The sequence below is a fragment of the Anarrhichthys ocellatus genome, unplaced genomic scaffold (genome assembly GCF_004355925.1).
Source record: "Anarrhichthys ocellatus isolate YVR2014 unplaced genomic scaffold, GSC_Weel_1.0 scaffold131, whole genome shotgun sequence".
NCBI classification, from domain to species: domain Eukaryota; kingdom Metazoa; phylum Chordata; class Actinopteri; order Perciformes; family Anarhichadidae; genus Anarrhichthys; species Anarrhichthys ocellatus.
In genome coordinates this window covers 506,773-522,145 of record NW_022280161.1, presented here as the reverse complement: position 1 = coordinate 522,145, position 15,373 = coordinate 506,773, and the positions used below count along the sequence as shown (strand labels likewise).

The 15,373-nt window shown below is 42.4% G+C and overlaps 1 protein-coding gene across 2 annotated transcripts in view; it reads left to right on the top strand.

Annotated features, from left to right (window-relative positions):
* The window catches only part of piezo1 (piezo type mechanosensitive ion channel component 1 (Er blood group)), a 58,250-nt gene that overhangs the window by 22,456 nt on the left and 20,421 nt on the right, over nt 1-15,373 (top strand). For both annotated transcript variants that reach the window (XM_031877262.1, XM_031877263.1), the window contains 8 exons: nt 1,938-2,034; nt 2,346-2,511; nt 3,706-3,795; nt 5,731-5,813; nt 9,100-9,168; nt 9,303-9,397; nt 11,195-11,339; nt 12,986-13,054. In XM_031877262.1, coding sequence (XP_031733122.1) covers nt 1,938-2,034; nt 2,346-2,511; nt 3,706-3,795; nt 5,731-5,813; nt 9,100-9,168; nt 9,303-9,397; nt 11,195-11,339; nt 12,986-13,054 — 814 coding nt within the window. The remainder of the gene's footprint in view (nt 1-1,937; nt 2,035-2,345; nt 2,512-3,705; nt 3,796-5,730; nt 5,814-9,099; nt 9,169-9,302; nt 9,398-11,194; nt 11,340-12,985; nt 13,055-15,373) is intronic.

Sequence of the window (15,373 nt, the reverse complement as noted above, 5' to 3'; positions counted from 1 at the left end):
CATCATTTGGTGCTAGTTTGCAGCTTTTTGGGGTGCTCCTTTGTTGTGGTCCTTACAGATGTACATGCCATTCTTAATGCAATTTTCGGTGTGTGTGTGTGTGTGTGTGCCTGCATATGATTAGTAGAAATGAGGCTTTGAGCTTAGGTATATCAGAGTCAAGCTCAGGTTTATCTATGTACGTCAAAGACACATGAATCAATTGTTGAAACAATCAAAAAGGGGGGCAGATATGTCTGTAAAGATCCCCAACAGAATCCAAACAAAGGGATACAGCGACTGACGGTTACATGTTGTTGCATGACCACCCTTATATACATGGCTAATATGACAGCAAGTCAACGCTAATGTGAACCACTAACCTAATGTGTTTTTTTGCAAAGTAATATTTGTGACTTTGCTCTGACTGAGATGGTGCTGCTGCACTCAACTCTGACTGAAATGTATAACCTAAATGTAACTTTTATTAAATTAGAATATAATTAAATAAAATAAGAAATATAATAAAAAAAATATTTTAACTACGTCCGTCAAGTGTTGCAGTGATAAAAGATTAAATCTGAGGCTTAACTTTGAATCATACTACGCCACAGGTATGAGTATAATGTAAGTAAATAAGTATAAACCAGCTTTACCGATGTTGAATGTTGGCCTCGCTGGTATTGATCAGCAACCTCCCCTCTGGTAAATGTCAAAATACGTCACAACCATGCAATGTTAACATCATTAATTTAATTTGTAGAATTTGGGCCATATTCACAAAGTGAAGAGACAAGAGTCCTGTCAAGTCGGGCTAAAAGGTACTAACAAAGCGATTCTTTCTAAGACCTTTTTCATAAAGTTGCTGAGAGCGACTCTTGAGGGGTCTGAGATACCCCGTTGCTATGGATGACATTATAGACCAGATGCTGCAGTACCATCTACTGGACGACAGCAGGAGGAAAAATAGTTTGTGGCTGGGGTGATTGGGGTCCTTCATAATCCTGTTGACCTTCTTCCTGCACCACAGGGTGTAGAGGTCGTCCATGGATGGCAACTCTGTCCTGGTGATGTGCTGAGCATTTTTCACAACCCTCTGTAGCACCACAGTTAACGGCAGTACAAATGCCATACCAGGTGGTGAGGCAGCCGGTCAGGATACTCTGAATGGTGCACCTATATATGTTGCAGAATATCCTGGAGTCCATTTGGAGACTCCTCAGCAGGGGGAGAAAAAAGAGCTGTTGTTTCGCTGTCTTCGAGATCCCGTCTGTGTGGTGAGTCCAGGTCAGGTCTTCGCTGAAGTGACAGCTGAGTATCCTGAAGATGCTTACTCTCTCCACCAGATGTGGACGTGTCCTTCTCTCTGTCGCCTCCTGTCATCCACAATAACCTTCTTAGTTCTTTTGACATTGAGAGTTAGGATGTTGCCCTGGCTAATAGATGTCAGGGGTTTCACCTCCTCTCTGAAGGCCGTTTCGTCGCTGTCTGTGATTATGTCTGTGACGGTCGTATCTTTTTGACTTGAATTGACTTTTTCAACTTGATGGTGTTGGAGCTGTGGATGGTGCAGTCATGCATGGATAGGGAGTACAGGAGAGTGATGAGACCGCATCCCTGTGGGGCTCCAGTGTTGAGAGTCAGGGTGGAGTAAGTGGGGGTGCCTATCCACACAGCATGGGGTCTGCCCATCAGGAAGCTCAGGATCCAATCACAGAGGGTGATGTTGAGCTCTAGGTCTCTGAGCTTGATGACAAACTCAACAGCCATCAAATGATAACTAGGCAAATTTCCTTCAGCATTTAACCGATTGTGAGTAGGCCTTAAGGAGGTCTTCAGGTGTTCTAAGGACTGCCTCAAACTTTTCTCACTGAATTTTGTATTTCTCTGCCTCTCTCTCTGTGTCTGTCTGTGTGTGTGTGTGTGTGTGTGTGTGTGTTTGTGTGTGTGTGTTTCAGATCCTGGCATGTGTGTTTGTGTTTGAGATGCAGAAGGGCTTCTGTTGGGTGATTCAACTCTTCAGCCTGGTTTGCACGGTCAAAGGATACTATGACCGTAAGTGCTTAAAAAATACACCATGGCCATTAGGAATAGTATCTATGTTATTAAGCAAAGGTGATGTATTATTGCATTTGGTTTCATACTGTATATCTTGGGATGTTTAAGAAGGACAAGTGATTTGGTATTTAACAGTAGAAGAAAAGAAAATCCCCTTTTCCGACGAGTTTGAAACTGAAGCTTTCTATATTAGATGGCTTTTTTTATCTATAAAATTGCATTCACACCTGACAGAAGCATTTACAATTCTACAGAATGCCTTTTTATCTTGGTGTGTGTCATCGTGTTTGTTTGTTTTTTGATAACAGCAAAAGCAGTGAGTGACAAGACCTGCAGCCTCCCAGTAGAAGAGGCTGGGATCATCTGGGACGGTATCTGTTTTCTCTGCCTGTTGCTGCAGAGGAGGGTCTTCCTCAGTTTCTACTTCCTGCATGTGATGGCAGAGCTGCAGGCTTCTGCCAAACAGGCCTCGAGGTAAGACAATGAACTGAATGAATGAGTGAGCTAATGCAGTTGTTCCAATGCTATTATTCACCAGATATTATGATGATACGATATATATATATATATCAAAGCAAAATAAATGTCTGTTACACATTAATTGCGTACTTCAACTAAAACAATCTAAAGAATCCTTTCTCAGATCTTTCTCCAAGGTCCTAAACTGTGTTCAGGCGAAAAAATAGACAAAGAAAATATGATTTAATTTTAATGTTTCACAAACCAAAAAGTTTAGAATGAATATATGATGAATGATGCATTTGAACATTTACGTTTATTCTTGAACTTTGTGGACAGTATATACAGTATGTAACAAAAAAAGTCCAAGCTTAAAGATCCACCAATTATTCCACTATTTTCCCAGGGCTTTCAATTGCATTTCACTTCACTTGTCTTCTTCAGAAATGAGTTAGCTCAGATTTGACTTAACTGTCAATTTAACAAGATAAGGTGACTTTTATTGTCCTGTGTGTACAGTGCCTAAATATAATATATAAAATATGAAAGTATTTGGGTTTTATTGTTTAACACTGAATCCAAGTAGATTTAATGTTTCTTTGTTGACACTGCTCAAACAACATCTACATCTACATCTACGTACATCTAACATCAAAGTGTAAACCGACATCTCTTCAAAGTGATCGTAATTAATTACAAAAAGTCAATACTAACTACATCTTTGCATAAGCACATATTCACTCGCTTCAAAAACGACACACAATCAATCATCATGTTGAATCATGTTTGGTCTACAATTTCCACATTTTTAATGTCACATTAGATCTACTTTGATTTAATGTTGTAAGACAATATAATGTGAACATTTTCAAGGAGATGAATAAGAGGTAAAAATGTTATCATAATTGTAGTATCTTTTTTACTTTCACCATAGACAGTTAATGATGTTTGCAACAGCTTCAGTGAAAACCACATCAGGTTATTAGTTCCCTTCAGATCACAGGTACCCAATGAAAATATGAACATTAAAAATGCTAATTTCAAGAACAGGTATTACTCCTGTTGACAGATCCCAAATGTACGGACTAGATTAATTCAACACACTTTTTGTTAATTCAAATGAAGCTGCTATCGATATTGGCTCCCCAGCTACTTCCTAATGACAGTTACTTGTTGACAAATGCATTGACAGACGTTTCTTCTTTCCAGGGGGTTTGAACTCTTCAGAGCCAGTATCGTGAAAAACATTAAGTTCCACCAACAAATTGAGAGGAAATCTCTGTCACAGCTCAAGAGATCGTAAGTGTTCACAGTACAGTACAGCTGATCAAATTTGTTTTGGGAGTAATATTGTAATGGTACATCAAAGAACAAGTAAGATGGAAAGCTGGATGATGAAATTCAGCTGCGTTCAACACAAGCTGATTGTAGGTGAAGGCTCTAGGGACGGCAATGTTAATAGTCTTGTCCGTTCACCTCTTTGCAATTATTTTTTTTACATTTTGTAATTTTGTACAGACAGTCATGTTTCCCAGGGGATGAATCCTACTGATTTTGGTGATCCTCTGATTTTTCCTCTTGAGCCCCAATGAGGTTGACATTTTTGGTGTTTAGTGAAAGATCTAAAGAACTAATGCATGGTTAGCCCTGAAATTTGGTATCGATATCCATGGTGCCCCCACCACAAACTTCTCACTTATCCAATGAAATATCTTAACATGTACTTGATAAGCACAAACGTTTGTATAAGTTTGTATAGATAAGTTATCTGCTTATCCAACCTGCTGCAGGTAGATAGACAGACTGACGGCCGCTTGTGATAAGCCATGATTGTCACAGCCTCTAATGCACCCACCTCTAATAATGCATTATTTCAGATCCACCCTGTGGACCACATTTCCTCGGAGGAAGCCTGGCCACAAAATTGCTAAGTGGATTTTGCACACTCTCAACGCACTTCTGTGCATGAGAAAATGGACGTGTGGTGTGACGTGTGAGAGCGTATGAAATGAGTCAATTACCTGAGAGTTGGCAGCACTAGAATAAACATGACACTAGCCTCCCTAAAGAATCAAAGGTGTAATGTTCAGAAGTTAGGTGAAGTGATTTATTTGATGTAAGTTATGTTTACTCAGGCGCGAGGCTTCGTTTTGAAGCCTCGCGCTGGCTTCAAAACAACTGTAAACTAAGCTTAAGATTTACCTCACGGTATCTCACATCAGAAAAGAGATGAAAGTGATATACAATTGCTAGAGAGAGAGAGAGTTGCAAGCCGCAAACAGCTGTTTCTACTGTATGCGCCTCCCCCTTCTGGACGGAAGAATCAATCATAAATTTCACAAATTTCTGGCTTCATAAATGTAGATATGCAAAAATACAAAATGCACACAGGTTGCATTTTTAAGTTTAAGTATTTATTTTTTTTATTTCATGAAAAGGTGTATATATACATAGGCTTATTGCTATGGGTATGAAGTCGAAACAAAAGTAAAAGAGCCCACTGGTGACTTGCAGGCAAGTACAGATACAGGTACAGGTTTCAGGGATCTGAGGCTCAGAAGCAAAGGCATGAAGCAACGAAGCAACTATGATAATCTGCCTAGGAGCGAGTGGAGAAGGGAAGGTCAGGTGAGGGATACTGTAGGAACAGTTACTGCAGGGCAGGAGGGAGTGCAAATTACAGAGAGGACAAGACAAACGGAATTCTAGTCTGTCATTTACGACGGAGTTAGAAAATTACTTAAATAATTGACATTTTGAGAATAAAGTCATAATAGAATATGTTGCGTTAGTATTTACTAACAGTCCATACGCTACTGTAGCCTATGTTATATTGACATGCAATGTGGGGTCTTTCCTTTGACCATTAGTTCTGTATCACTTTCTCTCTATGCGTCGTCCTCGCTTACAGACACTTTTGCTCTGTTCAGGACCGTCTCTCTCCTCCGGAATGCTTCCCACTGAAAAGCACTTCATCGGAGGTGGTGAAGTTACATTTGTGTGAACAATAGGCCATGCAATCGTGAGATTTATGCATTTTAAGTGTTTTCAGTTAGTTTTGTTTTCCACCTTTGACGATAACTGTGCCCTGTATAAATATACCATACACCAGGTAGGTATAGAATACAGGGCTTTACATTAGCCCACAGCAAATATTATGAGTTAATTTCAAAAGAGAGTTAAAGTTAAATTATTCTGTCTTTTGCCCTCCCTTTTTCTGTCATGTTCTCTCAGGATGCAGAGAATTCGCTCGAAGCAGCAGAAGTACAGGGATGGACACAAAACAAATGAAGATTCTAACGAGAGTCAGAATGCTGGTAGGACTGGTTGACTGCAAAAATATTCGTCAAACTGTTGGAAAACTTAGAAAACTAAGCAAGCACAGTAAACATGTGTACCACAACTGCTTGTTTTTAGCTGCAGATGAAGCTTCCTTCAGGTCTCAATCAGTGCCATTTTGAAACCCTGCACTGAAGTGAATCACTCATCAAATGTATTTATATTTCTCCTAAATTATTTCTTCAACTGATCTGAAAATTTAGTTTACGATATTGTAACCTAGATTTATATGCGCAGAGCCCTCTAATGGACTCTATGGGTAATAATAATAATAATAATAACTTTATTTATATAGCACCTTTAAAAACAGAGTTCACAAAGTACTTTGACAGTCAAAGCAGCAAAAACAAGGCAATAGTAGAAACAGAAAGTTCAGTGAGATCGATGGATACCTTAAAAATAAACTAAGAAATTAATGAAATAAAATAATCAATAAAATAGAAATATATATATATACATATACATACATATATACAAATATACATATACACACATACACATACATACTACATATATACATACACATACACATACATACACACATATACAGTTGCACTCAAAATATTTCAACCCCCACCTCAAATCAGGTCCATCCGCAAAATCTACAAACCCCCAGCCGCTCCCAAAAAACAACCCAAACAAGGACAACCCAAATAGCTCAACACAACCAATGCCACAAGCGGTCTCCCCAAATCCAACACAAAGTGCCACCACCAATGAACACCGCAGTCCCAAAACCACTCAACCCCCCCATGACAAGCACCTCCAGTACCCGGCAGAGCACCCCTCTGCTGCCACGACCCGATGCAAACGCGACGCACAGCCAGACACCAGGCCCCGACAGCGCCCCCGAGGAATCTCAGCCTAATGGGCTAAGATCCCCCACGAACACCACTAGAACCCACAACAGTAAAAGGGTGCTCCACCAAGCACCAAAGACGCCCGTCATGAAGGGACCGAACAACTCAGAGACCACAGCAGTCACCGAAAGCGGCACTCAGCGCCGAACCCGCAGAAACCACCTGCAACATCAGCCGTGCCCAGCCACTCAAACTGCTCCCGTCCGAGCTGTTCACCGAAAAACAGCCAAAAGCCTCCAAATCCCGCCAACAAACCCAACCCGCAATTGGGGCCGAACAATCGAGTGCAACTGCATTTATTAAAATAATTTAGTCAAATCAACAAATGAAAACAGAATTAGAACAGGAAAGCAACGACATCATTTGAAAGCCAGTCTGTAAAAATGTGTTTTAAGAAGTGATTTAAAAGAGATTACTGATTCTGCAAGCCTTATCTCCTCAGGCAACTCGTTCCAAAGCTGAGGAGCCCTGATGGCAAAGGCAAGGTCACCTTTATTTTTCAAAGCACACAAATGTGCACAGTTCAGTGTGTCTGATGTGGCCTTGAGTTCAACAGCTGTATAACCCTGGTGTGAGGGTAGCCATGCTACGGTAAACAAGACACAACTAGGGTGCAGCAACAGAGCAGTTAGTTCACACACTCACTTAGCTGAGGTCAGTGCAACAATGCCTTCAGAGAAGAACATTCTAGATGCTCAAAGAGACCCTTCACCAAGGTCTCCAGCACCAATGGCAGTCCCTACTGAGCGGAGGAGGCACGCATCACCGGGCGCTTTCCCCTCTCCCCTTTTAAGAGACTCTTCACAGGAAGGTGACCAAAGACCGTTCTGTCGCCAAAACCTGGGGGGCACGAAGAAATGGCTGCTGCATACACAGTGCCATGAGAAAGCTCTCTCTCCACCATCTCTGCAAAAGGGAGACAAGCATTGCTGGATCCTGCTCTTGCTGCCTGTACAGACAGTCCAGCCCCCCTGAGCTTGTTCCTCTCAGGAACCAAGCCTGGAGAGAACAGCCCAGATGCACCTTCCTACTGAGATAGAGCCCCCCAGAACTGGGAGACTCTCCAGGGCTGAGTCATGTATGCATACCGGTGACCTGAGGCTACTAGAATGACCAATGACGGCTCTTGCCTCACTCTGTCCAACAGGGAAGGGATGAGATTTCTCTAAGATCATGGCTGACTTGACCATGGTAATTGTGCAAAGGCGTCCACCTTACTCTCACCCCTGTATTAGGGTCCTAAAGTGTTTGAGGACCAAGGACCCTGCCCAAGGACACTGCCTGTAGCTCAAAGAGGTTGATGTGTCGGTTCTCCATCAGTCATCTGGGTATATATATACCCAGGCAGGAGCCTCCTCACCCACCAGGGAGGGGGTATGCCAACCAAGCACCGCTTGTGCCTCCTAGCATCCAACCATGCTGAGCTGATGCCTCAACAGGGACTTTGACGGCGTAAATTTTGAGCTCCTGCTTACTCTCATCACAATGAAGAATCACATCAAGGCACAACATCGAAGCATCGGAAGTGATATACCTGCTGCTGGCATTGAATCTTGGGCAGCGCTCGGCAGGCCAGGGAGGATGTTAGCTGCTGAACAGTGCTCTCTGCGTGGTCAGTGTCATGGCATTCGAAGTAGGTGTCATGGAGATCGGTCCCAGCGAAAATGCCAGTACATAACAGGAACTGACGAGGTCCTTGAAGTGGCGATTCCATCCGTGGAGATAAGCAGTCAGAGGGCAAATTTTTGTTTCATTTTTTCACCGTTTGCTGAAGGAAAAGAAGGATAGTTTGGCAGCGGGGTGTGTTGCCTTATATACTGTGGGGTCGCATGTATTTGGGTAGGTATGTCCTGATTGCTTGGCTATGCTTATGCAAATTTTCAGTGGGTGAATGCATACTCATGATTGGAGGAGAGTATTATCCATAGAGTCCAGTATATGATGGAGCCTGTGTGAGTTAGGACATCAAAATACCAAAAAAATGCGAAATAAGGATTTTATGTGAACTAAACCGTATTGTTCTTCACAAAGATTACCACAAATTGTTAGTTGAGTGCATTTTACTGCTAATAATTTTACGGAAAGCTGCATTAATCAATTTGTTCCTACTAAACTCCAAAGCAAACTGAGAGACTCACAAACTGCCACTTTATTTTTGAAAGGTAAACAAATTGATTAGTATCCCCCTATTATATTTGTCTTGCTAATCTTATAGGCAATATGCCATGAAATCACATGGGCACATTCACATTTCCATAAAGATGAACCATTTAATTCAATGATCCCATGGCCTTTACTCTAGCGCCTCCCTCAGGTTACGTTTATGTTTTAAAACTTAAAACATAAACTTAACCTTTGTGCTGTGCAGTACCTCTACCAATCTAAATATTCTCGTTTGTTCCAGAGACCCAGACAGACAAGAAGAGTTCCAGGAAGAAAAATTGGTCCCAGCCGTGGCTGGACCATGCTACAGGTATGGCAAACACTCAAGTCACTTATAGGTGAAAAACATACTGTAAGACTGAGGTAGTCCTTCTCATATAACATCAGGCAATATATATATATAGTGAGTTAGAGGACATTGTAATATGTTTCTTCCATTCACAGTGCTCCACTCAGGAGAGTACTACCTGTTTGAATCAGACAGTGAGGATGAAGAGGACTCTGAAGAACAGAAGCCTCAAAAACAGACTGCCTGTGAGGTCAGACACAACTATTTCACAAAATGTACTTTATATCATTACCCTTTCTATGGGAGTCAGTGTTATATTTATATGTTTGCCATCATGGATGCCAAGTTCTTAATTGCACAGGCTCCGCTCTCCACTGGACTCTATGGGTAATACTCTACCATCATGCACTTTGAAAATTTGTTTAAAGCGTAGCTGGCCAATCATGACGTGCCTACCCAAATACGTGCAGACCCCACAGTATATAATGCAGAAAGGGCAATTGGCCCACTGACAACCTCCATTGACGGAGTCATCCCTTTAAGAACCTCGTCAGTGCCCGGCAAGTTCCAGCCTTTTCGCCGAGACGGTCTTTATGATGCCTACATTGAGTGCCTAGGCATGGACCACGAGGAGAGAGGTTTTCAGCAGCCACCAGCCTCCTCGCCCCCTTCCTGTTAGTGATGACCACTGTGGTGGAACATGTTTTGCTACCACTACCTGCACTATGGTTTTCCGCCCCCTCTTTCATTTCTGTTGATGCTGTTAATAAAGTTGATGTTGTCAATGTGTTTTATACTTTTAAAACTGTGAAAAAAGTTTAGATTTAAACTATTTACATTTCTCAAAGAGCATATTCCTTTCCCCTCTCCACCTCCATGGCTCTTTATGGCATCTCATTAATAAACTTGGCCCAAACCAAATATGACGTTTACTGGCTGCCCAGTGTCAAAGCCATTCCCCACCTCTGGTGAAGGAGGCAGTGAGCCTGGACGATCACGCCAGTGTAAGTGGTCACAGCTGGTGGCACAGTGCTATAATCGGCATGATGTCAGAAAGCACACCTCATCTGATATATTAGCTGTGAATAATATATTTGCCGTTGAGCTGGAAACGTTGCATTGGTGGACTTTTCTAATTCGGTCTCCCATGGGCCAGCCTTACGTTTATGGAAGGTCTGGAGGCTCTGAGGTCTGAGACAGGATATCACAGCTGTTGACTTCAAGTTGCATACTTTCAGGTCGAGGTGGCTTAAAAACACAGGATGTTCTTGCATTTCACCTTCCAGGGTAAAGTCTCTGGCCCACAGACTGCCATTCGGCTATGTCCCGCAGCGCCATTCGCAGATGTGTGGACAACTGCTGCGTGACTGAGGCGTAAGGGTCTTCATTTATCTCAAAGAACTTGTCGTCATAGCTCAGTCAAAAGAATGGGCTATGTTTCACACAGCCCAGTTGATCTTACAGCTAACCAAGCTGGGGATCACGATCAACTGGAAGGGGAGCAAACCTTGTTTGGTGAGTGTCAACTACAAATGTACGGCGGCATCTCTTGGACATGTTAGGCTCCATTTCAGGGTCTGTGCACACTGGAAAGACACAGGACTTGTGAAAAGAGTGGGGTGTGTGTTGCCCTTTATACTGTGGGGTCGTCAAGTATTCGGGTTTGCATGATCTGATTGGCTAGCTTATATTTGTAATTTAAGTATTACCCATAGAGTCCAGTAGAGGGCTCCGCCGGTGCTTAGAACAAGGGTTCCAATATCGTAACCTTCATCACAGAGTTTGTGGACAAACACACCTCTAGGGCTACAACATGACCATAGACAGTCCATCACCAGTTCTAATGCTGCAGCAGACAGTTGTGTAAAGCTGTGTCCAGTGGAGTCACATGTCCACAATATCTGGTTTTAAATAATATTATATACTGCATATAGTTGCAGTTGTTGTATTAAAATGTTTGAAATATTTAACACTGCTATGATAACAAGCTGTGTAAAAAGTTATTATGTTTATTGTATTGTTGATTTTGTTTTGTTTTCCCCCTCAGTTGGCGTACCTGGCATGGGTGACCAGTGTGAAAACAGCTTTGAAAGAACGTCAGAGACACCAACGACAGTTGAGGAGGATTGAGAGAAAAGAGAAAGAGACAGAAGGAAGAGTGGATTCACAACAGGAGGCTTTTTCTGCCATTGGTTAGATATTCTTACATCCTTTTTCTATTACTATGGTGATGGAGCATGCAGTGGCTAGTTGCTCTCAAAAAGTTCTTGACAGTTTTGTATTAATTTAACTTTTCACCTTTATCTACCATATCTGAAGCATATATTGCCCATGACAGAAATATACCTATTGACACCAGGAAAAGGAAGTGCAGGGATTGGATTAAGTGTCCTTGAGATGCCCACAACATCTACCCAGCCAACCCAACTGGACCAAACGCTAACCAAAGCAGCGTGACAGCCGCAGCAAGAGAGGGACGAGAGCCCCGATAAGAGCTAAGCTAACCCACTTTGGACCTAAGGGTATTCCACTACCCAGCCTACTCCTGGCTAATGTTCGGTCAAAGAACGATAAATTGAATGAAATAACCCTCAGGCTAACTCAGTATTGGGAAATCAGAGACTGCTTTGCCCACATCTTTACAGATACCTGACTAACAGCTCGGATCAAGCTATTGTATTTGACAAGTGTTCCACGCCAACAAAACGCTTTTGGCGGACAGTTTACTTTTGTTGTGCAACCCTGTGTTGTAGAATGACACTTTGAACCTTGTAAGTCTACAATAATGTGTAGCTTGTGAGGCAATGAGTTGTAATATATTGATGTAGGAAGAAGAGTAATATCAGTTCTCTCACAGGCTGCATCACTAATCAATTTGTTTGATGTGCTGCGGCTTCTGATCATTACTCACAAAAGGATTATGGACTGCAACATTATGATTTTGGCACTACATCCTCCAGGCAGATAGAATAGCGGATGACACCAGTTAGACCAGAGGTGGGGGACTGTGCATTTATGCTAACAAAGTGTGGTGCACAAACACTGCTCCTATCAAGAGTCATTGCTCTTCTAACCTGGAATATCTCATGGTTAAGTGACAACCTTTCTATCTGCCTAGTATACATTGACTACAAAATATATCCTGTTAGAATCAAATGCTAAGCTTTAAGAACCACATGCTGCCAAAAGCCAAAAACAGACTTCACATCTGGAGGCAGCCTTTATTGTTACAGGTGACTTCAACCACTTGAACCGGAAGATTGCACTCCCGAAATTCCACCATCATGTCTCCTGCCACACTAGAGGGGAAAACACCTTGGACCATGTTTACCAGTCCCTGTGTGCACTGTGCAGGATTAATTAACATCAACAGAACAGAGGTTAAGCATGTCGCCAGCTTAAAGTTTCTGGGTGTCTGTGTCTCCAAGGACCTTTCTTGGACCCTCAACACATTGACCCTGAAGGCACACAACCATCTCCTCTTCCTGAGGGCACGTTCCTGAATGAACATGTAGTGTTAAAGCACTTTGAGTGTTCAGAAGACTAGAAAGGCGCTATAAAAGGACAATTCCATTTACCATTTACTCTCCCACACCGAGGCTGTCCAACACAAGCAACTGGAGGCCATCATTTTAATGAATATCTCTACCGAACTCTCAGTTCCAGGACCAGCAGGCTCATTGCAGCTTCTTCCCCTCATCTGTCACCTTGCACCACAGTTTTGGCACTTCTAGCTAGATGCAACTGCAACGGCATATTGTTGTCTCAGTAATGACAAAAAAAGTTGAATCACTGTTTATGTGTGTGTGTGTGTGTGTGTGTGTGTGTGTATGTGTAGGTTGTGGGGACGATGATGCGTTTGAGTACCCTGGCCTTCAGGAAGAGGAACCAGAGGAAAAGGAGTCCAGTAGGTTCACATTGTCTTTTCCTCCTCCACCTTTCACCTTTTGCTGCTGCGTTTCTACAGTACCTGTGTTTCCATTCACATAGTTTTTTAAAGTATTGCCTGCTGTATCAAAACAGAAAAATCAATAAACTTTCCCCAATCGTGCAAAAAGTTTTTGCGCTAATTGGAGGTGTTTTATTTTTGTTTTTTAAAAATAGTTTATGCCCTGAATGGGTTACGGAAACCGTTAACAAAAAAGTTCTGACATAGCAAACATTTAGCACACACATGACTGGGGAACATGACTGATCAGCTGTTTCTGCCCTCAGCATCTTCCATGGCCTGGTCTCACTCCCAGGGCGTCAAATACCGATGCTTGGGCAGTATCCCGCAGCATCATGATATAGGCGCACAAGGCCCGCTTTAGCGTCTGTATGAGACGAACCACACTTTCAACTACCTACCATATAAAAACCATCTGCGTCATTATTAGACATGCAGAGCAATGAATGTAGTTTTGATTGCGAGAAGTCCTCTGAGAGTGGGATGGAGAATTGGTGAATGAGTCAAAACAGTACTTCTAATCTGGGGACCAGTGTTCATGCCTCTTGTGAAACCAAAGGAAATTATGTCAGTCGACATTCTGCCCCATTGTACCATGTTCTGTGACATTCTGTCACGTGGTGCTCTAGCACTGAGTCACATGATCTTACGTTACAAGCTTACCTATTTTAGGCCAAACCATGATGTTCCTAACCCTAACTATATTAACCACATGTTATAACGTTAATCACAGCCATTTCACAACATTGACCACGTATAAACCATCAGCAGCAAGATACTACGCAAAAGGCTGCCCTGAGTATCACTATAATTGAGCCAGGGGCAGCCTTGTTTCTGCCGAGGTGGCAAAATATGCCAAGTAGGGATGAGATCATCTTGTCTTCCTGGATATTCCCATAATGTTTTATTCAGTGTGGCTTTGTGGCACAAGGCAGTAAAACTGCCTGTGCCAAAGCACACTGTATATTATCCATCGGGCTTAATAATAACTAGAAAATTCCTAAAGAAATTTTGACAGTGTGGCTTCTACTGCCCGAAGAAATTGTAATATATACACATGCCAATTTTTACTCTTTATACACCATTTTTGGCCAAAAACTGGGAAATGTTGTGCTGTCGCACACAGATGTCTGTGGAATCCAACAGACTTACACAGTTGGCTCAAAGAGCCACAGAGCGACATGAACTCCAACCAACTGCTCCATTAGACTCCATGTTAAATCTGACCACTCATTTCTCAAAGAAAGCAGACGGTACCAGTTTTGCATATTGCGCTCGAGCTCACATTTTTAAGACCACAAACATAAAAAACACATCTCCGCGTTTGCCAGAGTCTTATCTCTCTCACGGTATCTAAATTTTATTGATTAGTCTCATGGTTTGGTATGAAGGGCATATGTTTGACAGGTAGTTTTGTTGAAAATCACTGTTCACGCTCTTTCTTAATTAGCCTCTAACACACAGGTGCTCCAATCACCAACATGCACCCAAGCACACAGGTGTTTATATGAGCTCATTAGTGATGTTGATAAACACACAGAGGCACTGAGACACACACGCACATACACTCCTCTCCCTCTATCTCTCTGTCTGTCTCTCTCTCTCTGTGTGTGTCTCTCTCTCATACAATCATTCAGGTCTTGGAGACTTTTAGAGGACTCCTGTCTGCCTGTCTCACTCACTCACTCAGTCCATCTAACTGTCTATCTGCCTGTCTCTCTCTCCCACCCACTCAGTCCATATAACTGTCTGTCTGCCTGTCTCTCTCTCAAACTCACTCAGTCCATCTAACTGTCTGTCTGCCTGTCTCACTCACTCACTCTGTCTCTCTCTCCTTTCTGTCTGTCTCTCTCTCCATCATACAGTCATTCAGGTCTTAGATATTTTTAGAGGACTTTTCCACTCTCACCCCCCCCATTTCAAATACAAGATTCAATCCAAGAGTATGAATCTAAAATTCAGAAAAGAGAGTAGCGCTATCTCAATTGAACCTGAATGACACTACCGGTAACATTGGCGTGTGTATATATTGTGATTTCTTTGGGCAGCAGAAGCCACACTGTCAAAATTTCTTTAGGAATTTTCTAGTTAGCCTCTAACACACAGGTGCTCCAATCACCAACATGCACCCAAGCACACAGGTGTTTATATGAGCTCATTAGTGATGTTGATAAACACACAGAGGCACTGAGACACACACGCACACACACTCCTCTCCCTCTCTCTCTGTGTGTGTCTCTCTCTCTCATACAGTCATTCAGGTCTTGGAGACTTTTA